This window comes from Amphiura filiformis, chromosome 3, assembly GCF_039555335.1.
Source record: "Amphiura filiformis chromosome 3, Afil_fr2py, whole genome shotgun sequence".
In the NCBI taxonomy this organism is placed as follows: domain Eukaryota; kingdom Metazoa; phylum Echinodermata; class Ophiuroidea; order Amphilepidida; family Amphiuridae; genus Amphiura; species Amphiura filiformis.
Genome location: NC_092630.1, coordinates 1,392,595 through 1,416,550, shown reverse-complemented (window position 1 = coordinate 1,416,550; position 23,956 = coordinate 1,392,595). Strand labels below are relative to the sequence as shown.

General features: G+C 38.4%; 3 protein-coding genes across 3 annotated transcripts in view; 1 reads left to right on the top strand and 2 right to left on the bottom strand.

Annotated features, from left to right (window-relative positions):
• Window positions 1-5,406, bottom strand: part of LOC140147840 (protein SEC13 homolog) — a 35,524-nt gene extending 30,118 nt beyond the window's left edge. The window contains exon 1 of the mRNA XM_072169597.1: window positions 5,304-5,406. Within this exon, the coding sequence (XP_072025698.1) occupies window positions 5,304-5,306 (3 nt within the window). The 5' untranslated portion in view covers window positions 5,307-5,406. The remainder of the gene's footprint in view (window positions 1-5,303) is intronic.
• The window catches only part of LOC140147839 (monoacylglycerol lipase ABHD6-like), a 79,694-nt gene that overhangs the window by 15,174 nt on the left and 40,564 nt on the right, over window positions 1-23,956 (bottom strand). The gene's annotated exons all lie outside the window — the stretch shown is intronic.
• Window positions 5,595-21,101, top strand: LOC140147842 (L-threonine dehydratase catabolic TdcB-like). Its single transcript, XM_072169598.1, has 7 exons — window positions 5,595-5,676; window positions 7,706-7,899; window positions 8,594-8,790; window positions 11,348-11,478; window positions 15,056-15,207; window positions 18,177-18,269; window positions 20,670-21,101. Exons 2-7 carry the CDS (start codon window positions 7,722-7,724, stop codon window positions 20,912-20,914), a joined length of 996 nt encoding a protein of 331 aa, XP_072025699.1. The 5' UTR covers window positions 5,595-5,676; window positions 7,706-7,721; the 3' UTR covers window positions 20,915-21,101.

Genomic DNA, 23,956 nt, shown 5'->3' with positions numbered 1-23,956 from the left:
TTTAGGCTTTTCTGTTTTGACACAAGGGGTGCTTGAGGGGGATGTGCTATAATAGGCCTATAGTCATTATATCTATGAAAGATAGGCCTATAATTCCTAACAAATTTCCTGCAGACCTGACTTCTGCATGGGTATGAACCTGCTCAATTAGGCCTATATGGATACTTGCAAGTTAGCCTTTTCTTTTTTGACGGAGAAGGGTGCCTGAGGGGGATGTGCTCCCTCAGAAGTTGGAGAATTATTTTAAAAAGTTATGAAAGGCACAATAAAGTCATTTGGTGTAAAAGTTTACACTTATTATTCGTATTATTTTGGGCATAACAGATTTCAACTTGTGAGGGGGATATTATCCTCAAACTAATATCCAATTGGTGCATCATTTTACATTAGGCCCCTATTATTAACTTATTTTTTCGACCATCATGATTAAGCATAGCCTATATAGGCCATATAACCATGCCATGATAATGCATAATATGTATTTTAGAATGGATTTCCAGTGGATGCGACTTCCGTGTCACAAATTTCAAGCATGAACATAATTATGATGCGCAATGACTTAGAACGTACTCTTCCTCGTTTCTTCTTGTTTTCTTTCCACTTTTCCCCCTTTCGTTTGCCTAAAAATCCCCGGATATTGAAATGAACCTGGGTGGCTGTGGCAAAACAAAATTTTCAACCCAGTTTTGCTAATATTTTGTCCTGATTTTTGTAACATTTTCCTCCCGGTATTGGCAGTTATTTTATATATGTTTTCAGTTGTCGGGATATTTCTTTCAATTTTGGGAAATCAGACCGAAAAAGTAGACCTTTTTCTTTTCCCTCCCTTTTCCGCCCTTCAATTTTGTAGGGGGCACTATACTGCCCCACTGGCTATGCCCAGGCCCGTGACGCAGAGTGGGGCCGTCTGGTGGGCAAAAGTCCTCAAAAAATCCTAATTTGCGACCGTGTCGAGCTAAAAAATATGTTTTTATGCTTTTTAGTCAAAAAAGGTCCAAAGTTTGTGAAGAAGGTCCACTTTTACAAAATCGCCCCTGGAAAAAAAAAAAAAAAAAAACCGCTTTTTCAAAATCAGCACCCCCCAAAAGCGGGCCTGGCTATGCCACTGCTTTGTCTCTCCCCTTCCTCTCCCTCCCTCTCCCTTCTCTCTTTCGCTCTCTGTCTCCCTCATTATTTTTAGGACCCGGGGCTGCAGGCCCCAAAGCCCCACTCCCTGGGCAGTGGGCACGCGCCTGGTTTACTGTAATTTGTTGATCTATTTTGAGCCACCTAATCATAACATAACCCTACCCCTATCAATAAGTTTCAATAAAATACAAGTGTCCATATTTCTCCGAATGCATCCCATGCACGTGTGCAAGAGTCAGGCCACAAGGTTAGGCCTGAACGTTTCCATAGGGGCCTACCATTTTTCAAGTCATTTTTGAATATATTTTTGAAAAGTTGCCGCCACAATGCGTGCCAAAAATCGCTCCCCTCCCCCTCGTTCACTGGCCAAAAATTCATTGTTCCCTCCTTTTTTTCCCTTGCCAAAATATTCACTTCCCCCATGACTTGGGATTTTTTGTTACTTCAAAACGTTGGATATGGCTCGATTTTGCCAATCTAAGTGTTTTCTGGGACCATTTGTCAGAATTTGCACAGATAGATATGATGTTTGCACAGGCAGATATTTGCTAAACATAGGAAAGCATATTCCGATACAGTCACCTTCGTTCCGATGTGCTGCATCTAGTGCCGAACTGTAAAAAAAGCACGACGTATGTGATATCACAGACCCCGTATGTGAAATCACTGACCCGTCTTTGATATCAGAGACGTCTTTGAGTTAGCAGTGCCCCCGAACTGATATATCAAATTACAGCCCTTGAGTAAAGAAAACCAAAACTGAAAACCGTTTTGTCATACATGTAGCACTTTCCGTAGCAAAGTTACACCTTGTCAAAGATTGACTTTCATCAAAAAGATTCAGCTAACAAAACAGCATTTCGGTGGTATTTCTAGATCTTAGTCTCATGATGATAGCAGCTTTTCTATGGGAAACTACTATCAAAATCCCTCTAAAATTCCATGTGCGATTGACGTCTCATCACCAAAAAAAAAAAAAATCATATTTGGGTCAAGTGAAGTAAGGTATAGACAACATATTTATGTAGGTTTCCTTGAGCTAGCTGTTCTTTTAAATTTCTATGTAAATATGTATTGTGTTTGGGCCCCATTTTGGCTGACTAGCAAATGTGTTAACTGAGGTTTCCCTCTCACACCTACAGTTCAATGATTTCATTTTTATTTTTGATGTCAAATTTTGTTATCTGATTGCTTTCATGTTGCCATTTGCGCATTCCTTTACTTTAGGGTTTTTTATTTTTACATGTAATAGCTGCCTTCTGCACTGGTTAGGGTTTACACCACATTTCGCCATAATTCATTCTAGAAACGCTTGCTGTTAGAATAAGAAAAATTTTAATGCTAAATTATTGCACATTCTAGGGAAGCGTGGTTACTGTTTTGAAATAACCGAGTGAGAGGGTTTTCAAGAAAATATTTTTTCTGTCAAAACTGAAGCATCCTCTGTATAAAAGAAAATATGAATATTAACTGCACATCATATATAACTATTCGTGATACCCAATTGTGGCATATTTGAGGCCGTTTATGAAGCAGAGAATTTTATTTAAATTTTATATACGCCAAAATATTTTTTTAATTGAGCAAGAATAAGGATAGAAAAAACGTTAAAAAAGCTATGTATAAATAACATTAGACCCGGCAAAAGAATACTGTTTCGTATTTATGGTATTCTAATCTTTTATTTCCCGAAGAAACATTTGGGGTCTAAAATGGATTTTTTATGTAATTGATAAAAACATCGAACGTGTACACAAGAAAAATGGTAGGTTTTTCTCTATAGTATTTTACTGACCATGGAAATGTACTGAGACACAAGCACGTGTCAAAATCTATATAATGTATTGTCCATATAGACGCCCAGTTATCATGCTTATCGTTGATTTTTTTTGTATAAAACACGCAGTTAACAACAATTGAGCGCTAATAATACACATAAATGTTTTTATTTGAAATATAATTCCAAAATATGGTACGCTTTTCTGCCTTTGCTTGTCACGTGGTAGGCCTATGTTGAAGTTGCGATTATATCTTCTAAGTTCCAAATGAATTCCAACAAGACAAGTAACCGAGTGGTCTAAGGCGCTGATGGGTTTATAGTGTGTCCAAAACAGTCCGCCGCCGTGAGTTCGAACCCCGCCTCCGCCAAACTTTAATGAAGTAAAATTAAAATTGAAATTTTACTTTTAAAAAATTTCATATTGGGGAAATGTGACTGGCAGAATTTATGTATGGCGTGGAGTGGTGTGGTTAGGGTTAGGGTTATAACACTGTACTTTCACAAGGCAGCTATAACATGTAAGAATAAAACCCCCTATTGTTTGAAAATATCTAACTTTTGAATGAACAACCGATAGCTTGTGATACGAAAGTTAGAACATGGACGTATCTCGTAATATGTAACGTACTTGTTTGATGTACGCAGTCGCCATGCAGGGCACAATGTCATGCATATGAATAAAAACTTCTTCCTGCAGTTTTTTATTGTCTCAAAAATATGAGGATATCGTTCTTGACATATTACTGACACACTGTGCTATACTCCTGCATCAGTTCGTCATTATTGTACTTACTAAAATCGTCATTTTGTGTAAATTTTTCTGGAGTAATTGTCGGACATCAACAACATGAGGCAGCCGCCATATTGTAATTAAATACATACTTGCAACATTGCCAATTGATGACGCACAGCCAAATTGTGTTATCTATAATTTTTCACTATCTTTTGCAAGTTTTCTGAGGTAATTGATTATAAATATTAAAAATAATGTGATTAAAATAAAATTGCATTGGTATTTTCCCTTTCTTTGAATTTACAAAAAATTATTTGATTATAAGTTTTTTTCCGTTGAAAAAACCCAGGCTTAATCTAGACTGCGGAACTCAGTCTTCAATGATAGTCAGTAATTAAACTTTTGGTCGTTACATGACTATCATTTGAAGACTGAGTTCTTATGATACATCTTCCGAGGAGCAGTTTCAGACAATAGCTCGGGATTATAGGGGCAGAGGTTATCTTTTGAATTCTTTCATGACCACTGAAGCATAGTCATGCCTGTCAAGGACACTCGGCGTGAATTGAAAGACCATGTCACTCGCCACAAAAGAATGTCAAAGGTCATAAGACACCAATTTGGTGTACTTCCGCGCCTCGGAATATGATATATTTGTTTTAATTATTGCAAAACATTTTAGATTATATTTTGTACGTACAAAAACCCAATATTTCTGAATTCAGGTCATTCTCCGTAATGAGAATTCGTTTTATTTTATGAAGTAGCAGGATATATTAATGACTTTCTCTGGAACACCTGTGGACTGTATGTGAGTATGAAAAAAAAACATCAACTGCCTGGAAATACACTATGTCAGTAAACTTAATGGCGAGCGGTCCAAATTTTGAGCCATACAAGTTTACGTGGTGAACTAGGTATCCCAGGCAAACCTTAGTTAAGACATTTGCTAGTCAGCGAAATTCAAATTGTCAGTGTTTGTCCGCTTCATTCATACAACACATTATTATATCTGCTCCAAAACTCTTTCGAAAAATCCTTTTCGGATGAATTTTTGCGTGTCCTGGCATACATTTAGCATTATGATAAGTTTTAATTAGTTCGCAACGCAAACTTAAAAAACCGGGCAAACCAGACGTACGTCATTTATCGGTATGACATTTTCGTATTGGTGCTGCCCTATTTAAGTTTGCACTGAATTGAAGTGCCATCTCAATTTTGGTGCGCCGATTTGGATCATGTGCTAATGTCTTATAATGAATTTTTATTTATTCTGGATAAATAAAAAAGTATTAATTACAATTTCAAGCATAGTTGTTTAGGCAAGAAGTACAAGAAGCTGCGTAATTAATATTATAATGATAAACATGCAACTATTTAAGCCACAGGAGCCTTGCATTTTTTAGTGCAAACTCTAATTGAAATCATGCAATGACGTTGCACTAGCTTTTCGTATAGAGCTAAGTACGGTATATGGGTTCCTCGTACTAAGTTTTAATAAGCTTATCACATATCATGCACGACTGATTTCAACACGGAAACGATCTTTTCCTGCTTCTTTTCAGAAAATTATATTTTCTGCTACTACTTTATAACAATCGTTATCAAACCCCAAAAGCTTTATTATCAGATATGTTTTAAAATGTCTTAAAACAGACTTACCATCTTGACTATTTTATTGTCAACGTGGCCCTCTCTGGTGAAACTGCAGAATTCGACCGGTGTCGTAAATTACCAGTGTACTTCCGGTTCATACCATTCCAGTAATTTCTTGTTTGTACTCAATTAAAACTTCTTGATTTTGACAGATGTAGTGCCTATTATTATATTGGTTTAAATAAATAAGACTTAAACACAATCAACTTATATTGTTTTATTGGTTTTTCTAGATGGTTACAAAAACAATTTAATCCAATAAATATTGTAATTTTGTTGATTATATTGAAACGTATGCAATGAAGTGCAAGTGAAAAATGTAAACACTGCAGCAGGTGCCTGCTACAACCACCACCACTGCACTACTGACCACTGCAAGGTAGTAAAGCTTAGAAACAGACATTTAGAAACAAAATCAGTATTAGTGGTCCGAAGCATTTGTGGAATACTTTGATAAAAACATAGCCCCCAAATTAGATCGCTTTGCCGCTTGGATAATTATATAATATTGAATGGCTTTGACCTTGTTCATGTTGTTGACTTGAGTGTGATACATTACAAGAATATTTTTCTATCGCGTGCAATATATTCTTGTATCACACATAAGCCATTCAATATTATTATTATTATTTATATCAGGCTTTTGCTATGCGGTAAAATGAAAATTTTAGCTTACCTAGCCACAGGGTTTAACTAGGTATGCTAGGTGAATTCAAATTTGCCATCAAACTGCATCATTTTACATATCAAATTAAAGCCCTTGAGTAAAGAAAGCCAAAACTGAAAACATTTTTGTCATAGCACTTTCCGTAACAAAGTTACATCTTGTCAAAGATTGACTTTCATCAAAAAGATTCTGCTAGCAAAATTCCCAAAAACGGCATTTAGGGGTGTTTCTAGATCTGGCGATAGCAGCTTTTTTTTAATGGAACTGCTATCAAAATCCTCTAAAATTCCATGTGCGACTTGATTATCACCATAAAAATCATATATTTGGGTCAAGTGAAGTATAGAAAACATATTTATGTAGGTTTCCTTCACCGACCTATCCTCGAAAGAAATTCAAATTACTATGTAAATATGCGTTGTGTTTGGGCCCCGGTCTCGGCGAATTTCGCTGACTAGCAAATGTATTAACTAAGGTTTGCCTGGGATACCTAGTTTAACCAATGTGTATTGCATTAAGCATGTGGATTATATTGCCTAAGGTTATCATCATCCAGAATTGCCGCGAATTAAGTTTGTGATTTTACTTGTTTTATACAGTACGAAATCTCCTGTGAGCCGTTACGATATCTGTAGTGTATTGTTGTGCTCTTGTATCATGATGCGTGTTGGTGCCGTCACCATGGTAAGGCGCGACACGCGTACAATATTCAACAAATATTGTATTGCATCCGGGTATTTTGAAAATATTGTACAATATTCAGTTTTATTGTATCGCTCAAAAGCCTGATATAAATAATAATAAAAGATACATGCCCCTTAGATAAGGATACAGTAACAGACAGTTACAGGAATAACAACAAACTTGTCCGAAGGTTTCAACTTGCAATTATGCAAAAATAGGCACAAAATTGGCCAGGGGTGTAGTACCACCTTAAACTTGCCTATTTGCAGTATTTCTTTCTGTTTTGAGGAGCCTGCTTCATAAATTCATCCTGGTACAAACAACTTAAAGGAGTATTTCGTGATCCTAGCATCCTCTTTTTATGACATTTTTCAGTAGATATCCACGAAAAAAGCTTATTCCCAAAATTCATTCATTCATTCATTCATATTTATTCGGCAAAATCGACAAGAACAATAAATATAATCAATCACAAATTATCACAAATTTAGCAAATATGAAATACATGGATATATTACAAGCAAAGACACCAAAAAGCCGAAATGCCAGGATAACCCATAAAGTCTAGCTGCAAATGTGTAAACTTATTTCCAATGAGGTCCTACATAAAGACAAGACAGTGCATGGGACGGAGGACAAAACAAGCAAAAGGACAGAAAGTTATGTATACGAGTTATATGAGTTATGTATGATTATGTGTATTACCAGAGAAGATCATCTGGTATTACATTGCTCCATAGAAGATCATCGGGTATTACATTGCTCCATAGACAATCTGTTGTAATTTCGTTCTGGTATACCAGAACGAAATTCAAATTTCGCGATATCTTTGCTAAACGAATTAATCTGCAAGAAATTTTTTGTACATGAACATTATGTAGCCATAGGTTTTTTTTGAGAAAAGTGGGGGGATGATGCTGTGGATCACGAAATGCCCTTTTAAAACAAGTGTTTCCAATTTCTGCACACAGTTGTTGGTGCATGGAAGTTCCAATATCTGTGATGAGATACTCATTCACAAACTATTTTGTGAAATTTTTGTTCCTTTCATTTTCAGAAGATTGACAGGCACAATGGCATACAATCCCGATGCACCTCTTGCCACATTAGCTGACCTGCAGCTAGCATATCAAGTAGTAAGGAAGAGTCCCTTATGTGTAAGGACTCCCATGTTACATCATGTACAGGACAGAATGGAGATGAAGGAAGATATGGACTTGCACCTAAAATTAGAAAATATGCAAATTACAGGTGAGACTTTCAAGAAATGGTGGGATTAGGTCAAGAAGGCCCTATCTGTAATAGCTGCCCCATTGACAGTTGATCTGATCTGATTGTGTTGATTTACCATGGCAGATATGTCAAAAACTATAGGGCAGCTATTATAGATATAGTCCGTCAACTCAGAAGTACAAAGTAAATCTGTGGCATCGGGGGTCAATGCTTTGCGTCACACGCACTGCGTGTTAAAAACGTGACACATAAAGAGCGTGATGCGCTCCGCAAGTACAAATCGCCCTGCAGTTAGTGCCCCAAATGCGCATTGCACTGAAATATTATTATTCTCATACCTCCAGTTTCCAAGGTCTATTTACATTATACTTTTGAGTTGATGGACTATATCTATATATATCATTTTCCCACAAATTGCAAAACTATTAAAATTTGACATTTAGTGCCAATTAGAACTAATCAAATTAGATTAAGATTGAGCTATGTTTCATTTGGCAAAATAGGATAATATTTTTTTCATCCAAATTAGTTCTGTATTTTTCTGGAATAGGGAGTAAGTAATGTATTTATGGAATAATTCTGTAAAACTCACAGAGCATAATATGTTAAAGGAATCTCATTAATGTGCATCAGCCTTTTGACAATATAGTAAACACTACTTTTGTTCTTTACATAATTCCTGTACCTTTATTTACCACCATGTTCATTTCAGGTTCTTTTAAAGTGCGAGGCCTTGCCAATCAACTAGCTCATATTCCAAGTTCCGTAGCCAACAAAGAACAGAGTACAATTACCATGTCGGCAGGGAATTATGGGAAAGCATATGCATTTGCAACAAATCAACTTGGTCTGAAAGCTATGTGCCTTATGCCAGAAACAGCTCCTGAAAACAGGGCCAAAGTTCTACAGGTATGGATTTTTTGTTTGTTTTGTTGTGTATTACTTGTTTGTGTGTTTGTTTGTTTGTATGTTTGTGTGTTTGTTTGTACATGTTTTGTTTTTCTCTCTGTGAATAGATACATAGAAGATGGAATGTATTATTTCCGTCAGGATGACCCAGACTTAATATTTGGACATGCAAGGTATGTGTCAACGAATGCATGCGCATGTCAACAGGTACAAAATTTAATTCTCTGATACAATCCAAAGCATCACACAACCAACGATAATGTCAGTAATGCGTCACACACCTGCGTGACAGTATTTTGGTAATGTAATTGTAGCATTGCACCTTCTCTGGCTTTTCATCTTCGCAGGACTACGGGGTAAAAGTAAAGAAATTACCACGTCCTGAGCTGTTATCTGCTGTGGATAGATGTGTGCAATGCATGTCAACAGGTGCCAAATTTAATTCTCTGATACAATGATATTTGCAGTACATGTAGTTCAATCCAAAGCATCACACAACCAACGATAATGTCAGTAATGCGTCACACACCTGCGTGACAGTATTTTGGTAATGTAATTGTAGCATTGCACCTTCTCTGGCTTTTCATCTTCGCAGGACTACGGGGTAAAAGTAAAGAAATTACCACGTCCTGAGCTGTTATCTGCTGTGGATAGATGTGTAGAGGATGGCATGTATTATTTCCATTCATTTGATGACCCAGACATAATATATGGGCATGCAAGGTATGTGTGAACAGGTACATGTCAACAGGTGCAAAATTGAATTCTCCCGCAATACAAGGGGCTATTCCATTTGAACTTCATACACCCTCATGGAAGACATGACCTTAATCTTCCACACATGGAGTGTGATTTTCAAACGGAGTTTCATTTACCTGAATGGGTGATTCCATTTGAAATCTACACCCCCTGTGTGGGAGATTAAGGTCATGTCTTCCATAGGGGGTGTGTGGATTTCAAATGGAATAGCCCAATGATGCACAGCAGCAGTGAATGAGATGCCAATATCAGAGTGCTTTCATTCAGGGTTGCCAAACCCGCAATTTGGTAGCCCAATTGGGCAACTTTTCAACATTGGCTCCAGCGACTTCCGATAGTGTCCTGCCCCATAGAAACCAATGGTAAAGAGAAAAATTGGGCGACTTTTCGATTATTTGACCCGCGATTCGGGCTGATATCTTTTGGCAACCCTGCTTTAATTGTGCTTAATGAAGACAAACATGTGGGCTAAGACTTAGAGGTTTATGCCGGTGTATAGCACACTGTAAATCATTATGCTTTGGTTTAATGCCTAGAACATACTTGTGAACTACAGTCTGTCCACATAGAAGTACAAACCAAATCTGTGGCATCGGGGGTCGATGCTTTGCGTCACACAAACTGCTTGTTAAAAAAATGTGATGCGTAAAGAGAGTGGTGCGCTCGGCAAGTACAAATCGCGCAGCAGTTGGTGCGCCAAAGAAGCATTTACATGTGCATTGCACTGAAATGTTTATTCTCATACAGGGTGAGTCAAAAAAAGTGCAATAGAGAAAAGAATCCATTTTTATTTAAAAACCCATTTGAACCTCTTAGGTTTTAAAACATTTTTTTAATGATATATTTATTAGTGACCCTGTGTGAAAAAACCAATGAATTAGCAATTACCGTTTTGTTTTTATGACACATTTTATACCGATACCCAATTTTAATGTCTGTCCAAGAAACATCTAAAATTTGAATGTCAGCCCACTCTGTGTAAGGTAGATTTGGAACAACTGCTATTTTCTTAACCTCATTGGCATTGAAATAAAATGGAGCCCCAAAATTGTTATTGTCCTTGGTCTTGTTTAAGGAAAAGATACATTATTTGTTGTTATTTTCATTTTACCTTTACTTTAAAGATGTTTATTCTCTATCAAAAACATACACATTTTTTCAAATGTCAAAATAAAATGCACGCAAATTGAAGTGGAGTGAATTATAAAATATCCAGTAAGTTGGACATATTGGGATTTAAAAAAAACTGGAGTTGGAGTCGAGTGTGGTACGAATTACTTAATGTAATGTTAGAAAGTTTGTTTGAACAGAAAAAAAAGAAATTAAAATAACGCAAAAATCAACCTTATTTAAGTTAAAGTCAGTTTCAGAGCTGGTACCTTTATCGTGCATTGTGTGCTCTCATACAAAATACGTGGTACCTCGTGGACAAATAATGAAATTGGGTATCGTAGCAAAAGGACTCATAAAAATTAAACGGTAGATGTGATTGACTTCATTTTTTCACAACAGGTGACTTTCGAGTTTGGCATTTATAGAAACTTTCAATAATTGGAAAATTCAACGCGGTTCTTACATAAATATCGATTATTTGCTCTATTGCACTTTTTTTGACTCACCCTGTACATACCTCCAGTTCCCGAGGTCTATTTACTTTGTACTTCTATGTGGACAGACTATACATGTACCTCATGAGGCACCAAGTATTAGAGAATTAAATTTTGTATCTGTACCCTGCTATGTATGTTAGGTTTTTAGTAGTCTAGATCAGTTTTATTGTTTTGTTCATTTGTAACAGGGATTTGGTGTATGTGTAGAAAAATTGCCCACACCTGAGCTGCAGGTCAGAGTTGATCAGTATTGTGAAGAAAAAGGCATGCATTACTTACACCCATTTGATGATATCAATTTGATTACTGGACATGGAAGGTAAATATTTCATTGGGTTTCCTTTGGTGGAATGGGCTTTTCCATTTAAATTCCACACTACCCCTGTGGAAGCTTTAGCTAAAGTCTACCACAGAGGGAGTATCAATTTTGAATAGAATACACAATTAGGTAACTACCATTTGAAATACTTACTCCCGTTGTGGAAGATATAGGTAAAGCCGTAATACAGGGGGAGTATGGGTTTCAAAATGATTAACTCTGACCAAACATTTGAAAAACATACTCCCCCTGTGGAAGATATTTCCAAAATCTTCCACAGGGGTAGTGTGGATTTCAACTGGAATAGCCCAATAATAGCAATTGGCATGATAAAGTTAACCCTAAAGCCCCAAGTGCTTTTTGATTAATGGGAAGGAAGAAATGAAGAGAGAAGATGAACAAAAAAGTTGTTTGTTTTGGTCGAGAGTCAAACCAGAGACCCCTCATATATATGCCAAGTACTGGATCGGTGACCTGTAGCCATGGGTGTTTCGCTGGCCCTGCCAAAGAAACTGTGTGTATATCTGAGACGAATAGGAAGAGATAGGAAGCAATGCACTTTTACCACTGTCCACTGTGAATCATGTCTTACGTGGCATCATTATACAAATTAGAGTTGGGCGACTATCACTTTTTTCCTAGTCGACTAGTCGGCAGCAAATAGTCGCGACTACGATTATAGTCGCGACTATCTGTGGTTAAAATTGGACTGAAAAATCGGGTGAAAGATTGGTGGCAATTTAGTATTTATAATGCATGATTACAGGACCTGTGATTGCCGGCATCGCATCACAGTTTGCTACACAAACCAGCACTGTTGCGATACAAATTGCTACACTGTATCGCATGCGTTTGCGATGCAAATATTTGACTGTAAAATGCTGTAATATAGGCCTAAATTTTCTGTTCAATTAAATTCACTTGCCACTTTCCAGCAACAGCACAAGAAACTTCATATAATTTCTCAAACCTTCAATATTCCAATAGCGATCTTCGTTCGTTTCCATGTTTTGCTGTGCATGAAAATATGTAAACATGCCGGTACGGCAGTGCATATTTTCCATGGTATGCTCATCATGAACGTGTTGCATCGTGTATGTACGATTAACTTTCACCTCCGACCTACGTCACCTGACCTCATCTAGACTACTGCATTTGTCGCTACAGGGGTGGCATTGCAACATTACGACTGTTTGTCAGCTAAATTGTTTATTTTCCTGTTGCTTTCTAAATATTCTGTTACCACAATAAGCATAGCTTTTTGAAATTACGTGAAAAGTACTTCTAATCTAATAATATTTTCCTAAATTTTCCCTTTTGGAAAACACTTCTCGGAAGTTCTCGCTGTTTCTTTCCAAAGTTAAAATAATCTCATACCTTCAGTAGTTGGTACAAACACCCAACCTGGGTCTGTACATGCACGCTATGACGCTGCTACACCTGTTATCGCTGCATAAATTATAATCATAATGAGATGTTCGACAGTTCTAAGTAATTTGAGTTTTTGACGGCTTTATCTTGTGGGAAAGTAGTTCGACAACAAGTCAATAATACCAATTTAATGATGATTTATGGACTTTATGATTACTTGTTGGTTAGTGTTACTATTGGTAAGACAATGACTAACATTTTTTCACATTTTTCGCAGTTTATATGTTAGTATTTGGTTGGTTTTGGTGCGAATAACTGGCACTTTTAAAGTAATTTTTTAACACAAAAATATACTTGCATTAGTCGACTTTTGCTTTTCAATAGTCGTAGTCGCGACTATCAGTAATAGTCGCGACTAACGACTATTGGCGACTTAGTCGCCCAACTCTAATACAAATACCTCAATCAATTCCTTAAATTAAATTGTAACACTTTCTATTGTGCAATCACTAAAAGAACATGCTCAGTACATGAAATTCTTAGTATTGAAAAAAATTAAACTCATAGGTTGCATTAATTTGGCAGGAATTGTTACACAAACAGGGTTGATATTCATTAAATTATGTCAAAATGTAATGTAAAGTTTTTCTTCAGATTTTGACATAATTTCTTAAATTTTGGCAGTGAAAATGATGAAGAATGAAATTACAGGTAGTGTCTGACCGATCAGGTCCCTATCTGAATCGGCCGATTGGCCGATCAATTCCCTCTTTGATCTGCCGATTCGATCACTGATCACCGATTACCAATTCCCCAATTGTAAACAATGGCTGCCATCGCCATGAGTAAATTTCACCTGTATGTTGAGGGTACTTGTACGCAAAGTTTTACCATAATTATGTATGCTCTGAGCACAAAAATATACTCCCGTGCTCATTTACAATACTTAATTTGACCATGATTATTCTAAGTTCAATTTACCTTTTCCCCCTGATATCCGAGGCCGTCGAATAATTCGATCGCCCCATTTTATTCTTGTGTTTACGTTCAAGTCAGTATTGAGTTTTGCACACGGCCCGTAGCTCTCTCCAATCTGACATGCACGTGTGTAACCCGGAAGTGTTGAGTTTTGCACGCGGCCCGTAGCTCTCTCCAATCTGACACGCACGTGCGTAACCCGGAAGTAAGAACTACAATTGTACATGTGCATGCGGGGAATTACCTGATTATCTCGGCTGCGTGCCTGAATCACGGTATGATTTTATATATGTTTATCGCCTACAAAGCTTGTTCTTTTGCTAAATTTCGCTTGATTTAACTAGTCTAATTCAAAGAAATATACCAATAAATGAATACTTGTTAAGCTTCAACAATTACTTTCATGATATTGGGTGATCGGTGCATTACATCGGCGGATGAAGGAAAAATCGGCCGATGCAGATCACTACCGATAAGCTAATAATCGGCCCGATTCAGAAGCTACCGATCTGATCGGTCAGTCTCTAATTACAGTAAATGTGGGTGGTACAAAAATAACAATACAAATAATGTAATCACACGTACATCACCTTGAGGACTGATGTGTGTTTCAAAAGGCAGGACCTGGATACAGTGAAAATAAGAAATTAAATCTTTTAAAAGCAGGGACTGATTTAAGTTAAGTGGTGGCCCAGTGGTCCCGCGCCAGAAGATTTTGTGACGGGCCAGTAAACTTCCAACAATGCTGCCCGGCGGGCCACTAGATTTTTGAGCCTGATTGTGTGAGACAAGATATAATCAGTGATGCATGGATGGACATAATTGGACGCAATTTCTGCTCCACCTGTCAGCTGTGTGTAATCTCTAACTTCTAAGTCGCATTGCAACATGCTTCTTTATTTCGCAGTAGAACATATTGAAAAAGCTGGGCCAGTAAATTTATTGAAGGGCCAGTAGAAAACTGAAACCTAAGTCTGTCCCTGATCTTGAGTTTTTTGTTCTCTCTCTCTCTCTCTTGTCAGATTGCACCCATAGGAGCTGATGTGCCCTACACAAGAGCTCACCATCCATGCCTATCTCTAGCTCTGTATGTGGCAACTGCCATACTTCATCACTGTATGCATCAAGCATTCATGCTTGCTTTGTCAATTCTTTAATTTTGTTGTTTATTAGAATTCAAACCAATACAATTTACATACATTTTTTTTCTTTTTTTTTCTTTATACAGTTGTGGTTTAGAAATGTTAGAAGAGGTTCCAGATCCTGATATAGTCATAGTATGTTGTGGGGGAGGTGGTTTAGTAGCAGGAATAGCAGCAGCAGTGAAATTAACTGGTCAGTGTAGCTCAACTAGAGTGTATGGAGTAGAACCAGAGGGAGGTAAGTGCTAGTGCATCATTGGTATGTTGTGGGGAGGAAGTTTAGTAGCAGGAATAGCAGCAGCAGTGAAATTAACTGGTCAGTGTAGCTCAACTAGAGTGTATGGAGTAGAACCAGAGGGAGGTAAGTGCTAGTGCATCATTGGTATGTTGTGGGGGAGGAGGTTTAGTAGCAGGAATAGCAGCAGCAGTGAAATTAACTGGTCAGTGTAGCTCAACTAGAGTGTATGGAGTAGAACCGGAGGGAGGTAAGTGCTAGTGCATCATTGGTATGTTGTGGGGGAGGTGGTTTACTAGCAGGAATAGCAGCAGCAGTGAAATTAACTGGTCAGTGTAGCTCAACTAGAGTGTATGGAGTAGAACCAGAGGGAGGTAAGTGCTAGTGCATCATTGGTATGTTGTGGGGAGGTGGTTTAGTAGCAGGAATAGCAGCAGCAGTGAAATTAACTGGTCAGTGTAGCTCAACTAGAGTGTATGGAGTAGAACCGGAGGGAGGTAAGTGCTAGTGCATCATTGGTATGTTGTGGGGGAGGAGGTTTAGTAGCAGGAATAGCAGCAGCAGTGAAATTAACTGGTCAGTGTAGCTCAACTAGAGTGTATGGAGTAGAACCAGAGGGAGGTAAGTGCTAGTGCATCATTGGTATGTTGTGGGGGAGGAGGTTTAGTAGCAGGAATAGCAGCAGCAGTGAAATTAACTGGTCAGTGTAGCTCAACTAGAGTGTATGGAGTAGAACCAGAGGGAGGTAAGTGCTAGTGCATCATTGGTATGTTGTGGGGAGGTGGTTTAGTAGCAGGAATAGCAGCAGCAGTGAAATTAACTGGTCAGTGTAGCTCAACTAGAGTGTATGGAGTAGAACCTGAGGGAGGTAAGTGCTAGTGCATCATTGGTATGTTGTGGGGGAGGAGGTTTAGTAGCAGGAATAGCAGCAGCAGTGAAATTAACTGGTCAGTGTAGCTCAACTAGAGTGTATGGAGTAGAACCTGAGGGAGGTAAGTGCTAGTGCATCATTGGTATGTTGTGGGGGAGGAGGTTTAGTAGCAGGAATAGCAGCAGCAGTGAAATTAACTGGTCAGTGTAGCTCAACTAGAGTGTATGGAGTAGAACCAGAGGGAGGTAAGTGCTAGTGCATCATTGGTATGTTGTGGGGGAGGTGGTTTACTAGCAGGAATAGCAGCAGCAGTGAAATTAACTGGCCAGTGTAGCTCAACTAGAGTGTATGGAGTAGAACCAGAGGGAGGTAAGTGCTAGTGCATCATTGGTATGTTGTGGGGAGGAGGTTTACTAGCAGGAATAGCAGCAGCAGTGAAATTAACTGGCCAGTGTAGCTCAACTAGAGTGTATGGAGTAGAACCGGAGGGAGGTAAGTGCTAGTGCATCATTGGTATGTTGTGGGGGAGGTGGTTTACTAGCAGGAATAGCAGCAGCAGTGAAATTAACTGGTCAGTGTAGCTCAACTAGAGTGTATGGAGTAGAACCAGAGGGAGGTAAGTGCTAGTGCATCATTGGTATGTTGTGGGGGAGGTGGTTTACTAGCAGGAATAGCAGCAGCAGTGAAATTAACTGGCCAGTGTAGCTCAACTAGAGTGTATGGAGTAGAACCAGAGGGAGGTAAGTGCTAGTGCATCATTGGTATGTTGTGGGGGAGGAGGTTTACTAGCAGGAATAGCAGCAGCAGTGAAATTAACCGGTCAGTGTAGCTCAACTAGAGTGTATGGAGTAGAACCAGAGGGAGGTAAGTGCTAGTGCATCATTGGTATGTTGTGGGGGAGGAGGTTTACTAGCAGGAATAGCAGCAGCAGTGAAATTAACTGGTCAGTGTAGCTCAACTAGAGTGTATGGAGTAGAACCAGAGGGAGGTAAGTGCTAGTGCATCATTGGTATGTTGTGGGGGAGGTGGTTTAGTAGCAGGAATAGCAGCAGCAGTGAAATTAACTGGTCAGTGTAGCTCAACTAGAGTGTATGGAGTAGAACCAGAGGGAGGTAAGTGCTAGTGCATCATTGGTATGTTGTGGGGAGGAGGTTTAGTAGCAGGAATAGCAGCAGCGGTGAAATTAACTGGTCAGTGTAGCTCAACTAGAGTGTATGGAGTAGAACCGGAGGGAGGTAAGTGCTAGTGCATCATTGGTCAATTATACTACCATGTGACACAATGGATAGGACCTTTAAAACAAGGAACAGTCATTTTAATATAATGATAAATTTGGATTTATGTATTGCATTTTTTCAAGTGAATTCAAACTGCTGTAATTTCGCTGCCACTGGTGAATCATCAGAATCAGATCACATCAGCTAGGCCAACTGTCACTGAAAATTGGAAATATTTTTAATTGTCTCTGAAAATTGTAAATATTTTTAATTGGCACTGAAAATTTGAAATATTTTTAATTGTCTCTGGAATTTGGAAATATTTTAATTGTCACTGAAAATTGGAAATATTTTGAATTATCTCTGAAAATTGGAAATATTTAGCACTCCACGTTGCACACCCCTACCAAAATGTAACTTGAGTTGAGCCCCTCCCCCTCTGTAAAAGATTTGTACTGAGCTCAGCCAATGTCTTGGTTTTATGTGCATATGTTTGTGGGTAAGTGTTTTTATGCGTTTGTGATTATACTTGCAAACGAGGACACACACACATGGATGGATACACCTGCAACCGTGGAGGTCCACGGTTGCTGGCTATAACTAGGACAACACAAATAATCTAAAAATGCATTTAAAAGTGGTCCATGTTAGGGGGTGTTCAGGACAGGTCACGGTTGGATAGGAAGTTGTGGGGTGTGTGGGGTAGGTCCACTTTGTGTCGATTGAAATCAGGTGTGGATGTCCTCGCTTAGATAGGATTAAATCATATGCAGAATGAGGTCCTGTGCTTGTTGAGTTCAAAGATTCATAATTTGTAGTGTTATTGCATGTGGGGTCATTGTATGGCATGATGTTAAATTTACATATCAATTCATTGTTCACAGCTAATACAATGTACCAAAGCTTTAAGGCAGGAGAAGCGGTAAAAGATCCAACAGTCCACACAATAGCCGCTGGTCTAGCGCCACCAATGGCAGGTAAGTCAAGATATTATGGATAATTTGCAAATAATATGCGATATCATCAGCAAACCAGAGTACATATCGCTTAATTGTATCCTTTAACAGTCAGACGGCAGGTCACGATCTATGCATTACGAGGTCACAGTTTCTATGCTCGCAATTTCTCAACCCAGTCACCGCACTGATTTTTCCGAAGTTTGCCGCAGTAAAGGCCCATCTTAAAACCATTTTCTGATAGTTATGGAGTAGTCATCAGTTGTGTTAAAAGCCTCAAAAGTATGTTTGTAGGTTTTTCCTTGTCTTAAAAAAAAAAAAACTGGTATTCATAAAATATTTCTGGAAAATAATTGCGTAAAGATAATATGATAAATTTGAAGGTTTCATGAACTGTGCCCAAACAAACCGTGGACCTGACCGTTTACAACCTTCCCCTAGAAAATAACCATAGGTAAATTGCTCATAAAACATTGATCAGTCAGTTGATAACAAAATCAGAAGTGTTCAACGGTTTTCATTAGGACAAAAATGGAAGTGAAAGTATATAAAATTACGACTAGATCGGCTTTTTACGCCATAGAATATTATGGAATCTGCACCCTCATAAACATGACAAAGTCGGACAGTATCACAATGCATTTTTGTCTAATAAAGCCATTGCGACTTTATGCATGTTTTGTTGTAGCAGGTCTGATATTACACAGTTTTCCGAATACCACGAGTCAATCCGATCGGTTGAATTCACGCGCCTGTATAAACTCCACGCACGATTGGTTCTATGTCCGTGTCTACTACAAAAGCAATATTGATTGATTCCGTGGCTTCCACACAGACGAATTTTGCCAAAATATTTTATATGCGTTTTTTGGACTATTTTCGTGGATTTGACCGTTTGCAACGTTGATATGATATAATTTTCATGGCTTTTAGAAGGGAATGATGTAAAGTTTGTACACTGAAAAAAAACAGAAGTATCTGTCTGCTGGAGGTATTCTTTAAGACAAAAAAACTACCCGACTTTGTACCCAAAAATTGAGCAATCTGTTTTGTTCCAAAATCACATTTCTTCACTCATTTTCGCTAAAGTGAAATCTGGTAATGATAGATTGGACCCTTTACAACCAGAAAACCTTTATTATTTGTCATTCGAAAATTAATAGCATTGCAAAATTAAATAAATACAAGGTTATCTCCACTTAATTTGTACAATTTCACAGAGGATAGACCAAGTCAGATGCACTCAGAAAAAAGAAACCAAGGCCTATATCTGTGACCGGCCGGTTGACTGTTAACTGACAAAATAAAGAGCATGTACTGATCAAACATGAAAATAGTATAGTTTGTTGACTTACAAAAAGCAGTATCAACATAGGCCAGCCATTTTCAGAAATTCAATGGGCAAATTGCTGTAAAAAGATCTATTCTAGTATAATCAGTTACCCATAGGGTATATTGCTGATCCATCATAATATCTTGACTTACCTGCCATTGGTGGCGCTAGACCAGCGGCTATTGTGTGGACTGTATAGCTTGTTGACTTACAAAGAAGGAGTATCAATGTAGGATATATCCAGGGACTTATTGTTTCACACTTTGCTACAATCAAATTTGACTCTCACAAACTCATCTTGGGCAAATCAGAGAATCAAGAGGATTTTGTTTGATTCTTTGTTCTTTATACCTTACTGTTAGTGTGAGCAAAATATGAATGATTTATCTTAATTCTCGCAAGTTGCGCAAGACCGTGAATGATTCTGATTCTTAGCAAATTTGAAGCCTTTAATTGCATAATAACATGACATGGGGACTGCCAACTTTTGGAATAGTTAATGTTTAAAAGTACAACCAAGAGTATCTTTGGTACAACATATACATGCTGAGGCATTACTAAGCATTACAAGAGTAAGAGAGTTCTGATGGAGGAAATTGCTTCCAGAAACCCCCATGGTGCCACCACTGCACACCATGTGTAATGATCAGAAGATAAAGAGGTACATTCTATTCTGGTATTTGCTGTCAAAGTGACGTAATAATCGGTTTAACTACCATATCAATGGGGTAAAACAATTTTTGAATGTATCGTGCTGCACTACAAGCAGGTTGTACTCATAACCGGTGTATGTCTGCAATCATAGATTGAATACAATACCGCTCCTTTCAAATATACTAATCTTACAGGTGCGAGTGCTCAGCTTGATATGGTTCAATGCAGAGGTACCGCGTGAATGTACCAGTGCAACGCGGTATTTCAAGAATTGTTTTACCCCATTGCTATGGTAGTTAATCCGATTGATTATGTCACTTCGATGGCGATTAATCAGTTACCCATTTCAAGTTTGTCTTTGCAATTATTTCATTCTTATTTCAAAGTTACCCATGTTCTCTAATATTCTCACAACTTTGTATTTTGTCTATCAGGAAGCAATACCTACAAACACTGCCATGCCTTTGTAGAAGACATCATCTTAGTGTCTGATGAAGAGATTCTAGATGCCGTAGCATTCTTATATAAAGCAGGCTTAGTTGTAGAACCATCAGGAGCAGCAGCCTTTGCAGCATTAAGATCTTCAAAAATACCAGATGTCAAGGGTAAAAGAGTTGTAGCAGTAATCACTGGTGGTAATGTTACTCCTCAAGAGTTGACTCAGTTAATAACTGTTTGATTTTGAGAGTAATTAATTGAGTTGAATCAACTTAGAACTATGAAATTCGTGGAACCAATAACATGATGACCAAAAGTATTGAATTTTCAGGTATTATGGCAAGGAGTTATGTGACTCGCATGAGTTGAATCAGTGACCTCTGTAGGGGTTTAACCAATAACCTTTATCAGGGTCGGATCCAGGAATTTTTGATAAAGGGGCGCTTTTTGGTCGATTTACGAAAAAATGTGTTAAAGGGGTTACCCCTCAAAACGCAAGCGGTTTTGGCCCATTGTTTGCTGTTCATGGCGAATTTGTTCCTTTTTAAAATTTTTGTATTTTTAAGTTACCGGCGCCCTTTGCTAGTCAAAAAAATAGAGGGGGCGCGCGCCGGCTGCGCCCCACCTAAATCCGCCCCTGTTTATCATTGGGAATAATTCAACTTATTACAATCTAATTGGACAACTCTGTAAACTTCCTGGAAGTCTGTAATAACTCTTTATACCATTTTCCATCCTGATGTGGCAGTGACATCAAAGCGTTGAACTTGAGGCAGCTGTTTCACGCACGCATCTATGTGGCATCTTTAAGTGTGCATGTGTACGCCAGTGCTTTGAGCGAACACTAGCGATTTGTAGCTGTGTCCAATGAAATGCACATCGGAGTGGAAAATGGTATAGATATTCACAATGCAACATCTATGGATTTGAGTCAGTCGATAATTTACCAACAGGTAAGGGAACAAACCAAAAGATTGATGACGTACTATAAACAAAACTAGTTTCGTTTAGGGGGGAGGGGGTAAAAATACTCGATGACGTTTGTACAAAAAAATCGGTCTGAAGAATGTGTCATTATTATTATTATGTCAAAATTTTCAACATTTCATTATTACGTTTCTGGCAGGGAGGGAGGGGGTCGGCTGAGAAACAAAACTAGTTATGTTTATAGGACGTCATCGATCTTTGGTTTGTTCCCTAAGGGACTGTTCACAAATACTAGTTAGGGGGGCCTGATGCAAAAAAATTTCATCGCAAAAATTTTTCGGGCCCCCCTTTACAGACCTCAAAAATTTCAGGCCCCCCTTTTTGACATGAAAATTAAGGGTCAACCCCATAGAAAAGCATATAAACTCAATTTTCACAGGAAAATGTGTTGTCATTTTTTTTCAGGGCCCCCCATAGGAGGGTCAAAAATTATCAGGGCCCCCCTTTTTGCATCAGGCCCCCCTAACAAGTGTTTGTGAATGGTCCCTAAATATTGTTTGTGACTTACTCTCAAGATAGAGTGTGGGTTTCAAATGGGGTTACCTGAATGGGTGACTCCATTTGAAGTCTACACCTCTTGTGTGGCAGATTAAAGGTTATGTCTTCCACAGGGGGTGTATGGATTTCAGCTGGAATAGCCCAGTCAGTAAGAGCCATTTGTTACTCAGTAGCTGATTCAACCGCAAGGATATAGCTTTCTGACTCCATCAAAAAATTTTTTAATGTTTTAGTTTGTGAACGTTTTGGGGCCTTAACAACACAAAGGGTTATAGTTTTAAATCAAGAAATTTAATTAACTGCACTGACAGAATTCTAGATTGAAATTGTGTTTTATTTGAAGTAAAAAGTTTATTTTATTAACACACTAATGTTATATCTATGCTGAAATTATGTAATTTTTATGAAGATAATGTAGTTTTTTGTCTCGCCTGATAAGGCAGGAGACTATATAATCACTTTTCCGTGCGTATGTGTGTGTGTGTGTGTGTGTGTGTGTGTGTGTATGTGACAAATTTGGTTAAAGTTTTGGTTAAAGTTTGCCTTCCGCCTATTTTCTCGGAGACTATGAGTCGCACATTCCTCAAACTTGGTGGGTGGGTGCATCTTGACCCGAGACAGAACCGGTTTGTATTGGTTAGTGCGTCCAAGGTCACTGAGGTCATGTAGGGGTCATCTGAGGTCAAATTAGTAAAAACTGTCGTATGGGCATGAAACTTGGTTGGTACAGTCAACATTTAAAGCCAAATTTTGGAAGGTCATTTCAAGGTCACCAGGGGTCATCTGAGGTCAAATTAGTAAAAACTGTCGTATGGGCATGAAACTTAGTTGGTACAGTCAACATTTAAAGCCAAATTTTTGGAAGGTCATTTCAAGGTCACCAGGGGTCATCTGAGGTCAAATTGGTAAAAACTGTTGTATGGGCATGAAACTTGAGGGGTACAGTCAACATTTAAAGCCAAATTTTTGGAAGGTCATTTCAAGGTCACCAGGGGTCATCTGAGGTCAACTTAGTAAAACTGTTGTACAGGCATGAAACTTGGTGGGTATAGTCAACATTTAAAGCCAAATTTTTGGAAGGTCATTTCAAGGTCACCAGGGGTCATCTGAGGTCAAATTAAGTAAAAACTGTTGTACGGGCATGAAACTTAGTGGGTACAGTCAACATTTAAAGCCAAATTTTTGGAAGGTCATTTCAAGGTCACCAGGGGTCATCTCAGGTCAAATTTAGTACAAACTGTTGTACGGGCATGAAACTTGGTGGGTACAGTCAACATTTAAAGCCCAATTTTTGGAAGGTCATTTCGAGGTCACCAGGGGTCATCTGAGGTCAAATTAGTAAAAACTGTTGGTCGGGCATGAATCTTGGTGGGTACAGTCAACATTTAAAGCCAAATTTTTGGAAGGTCATTTTGAGGGGGTCATCTGAGGTCAAATTAGTAAAAACTGTTGTACGGGCATGAAACTTGGTGGGTACAGTCAACATTTAAAGCCAAATTTTTGGAAGGTCATTTCCAGGCCACCAGGGGGGTCATCTGAGGTCAAATTAGTAAAAACTTTTAGATGGGCATGAAATTCGGTGGGTACAGTCAACATTTAAAGCCAAATTTTCGGAAGGTCATTTCAGGGTCACCAGGGTAATCTGAGGTCAAATTAGTAAAACCTGTTGCATGGGCATGAAACTTGATGGGTACGGTCACCATCAGCCAGATAATCGTGCCCAGCCGATAACCACCAAATTCATTTACCTCTACCAAAAGTAATCGCGAAAGCAGGCGAGACTCGTGGTTCGAGAACC

Bases quoted from the DNA above. Each gene is read 5' to 3' on its own strand.
- LOC140147842 (XM_072169598.1), top strand. From the start codon at position 7,722: ATGGCATACAATCCCGATGCACCTCTTGCCACATTAGCTGACCTGCAG. The intron at 7,900-8,593 runs GTGAGACTTTCA...TGTTCATTTCAG, and splicing joins AGAAAATATGCAAATTACAG to GTTCTTTTAAAGTGCGAGGC. The intron at 11,479-15,055 runs GTAAATATTTCA...TTCTTTATACAG, and splicing joins TTGATTACTGGACATGGAAG to TTGTGGTTTAGAAATGTTAG.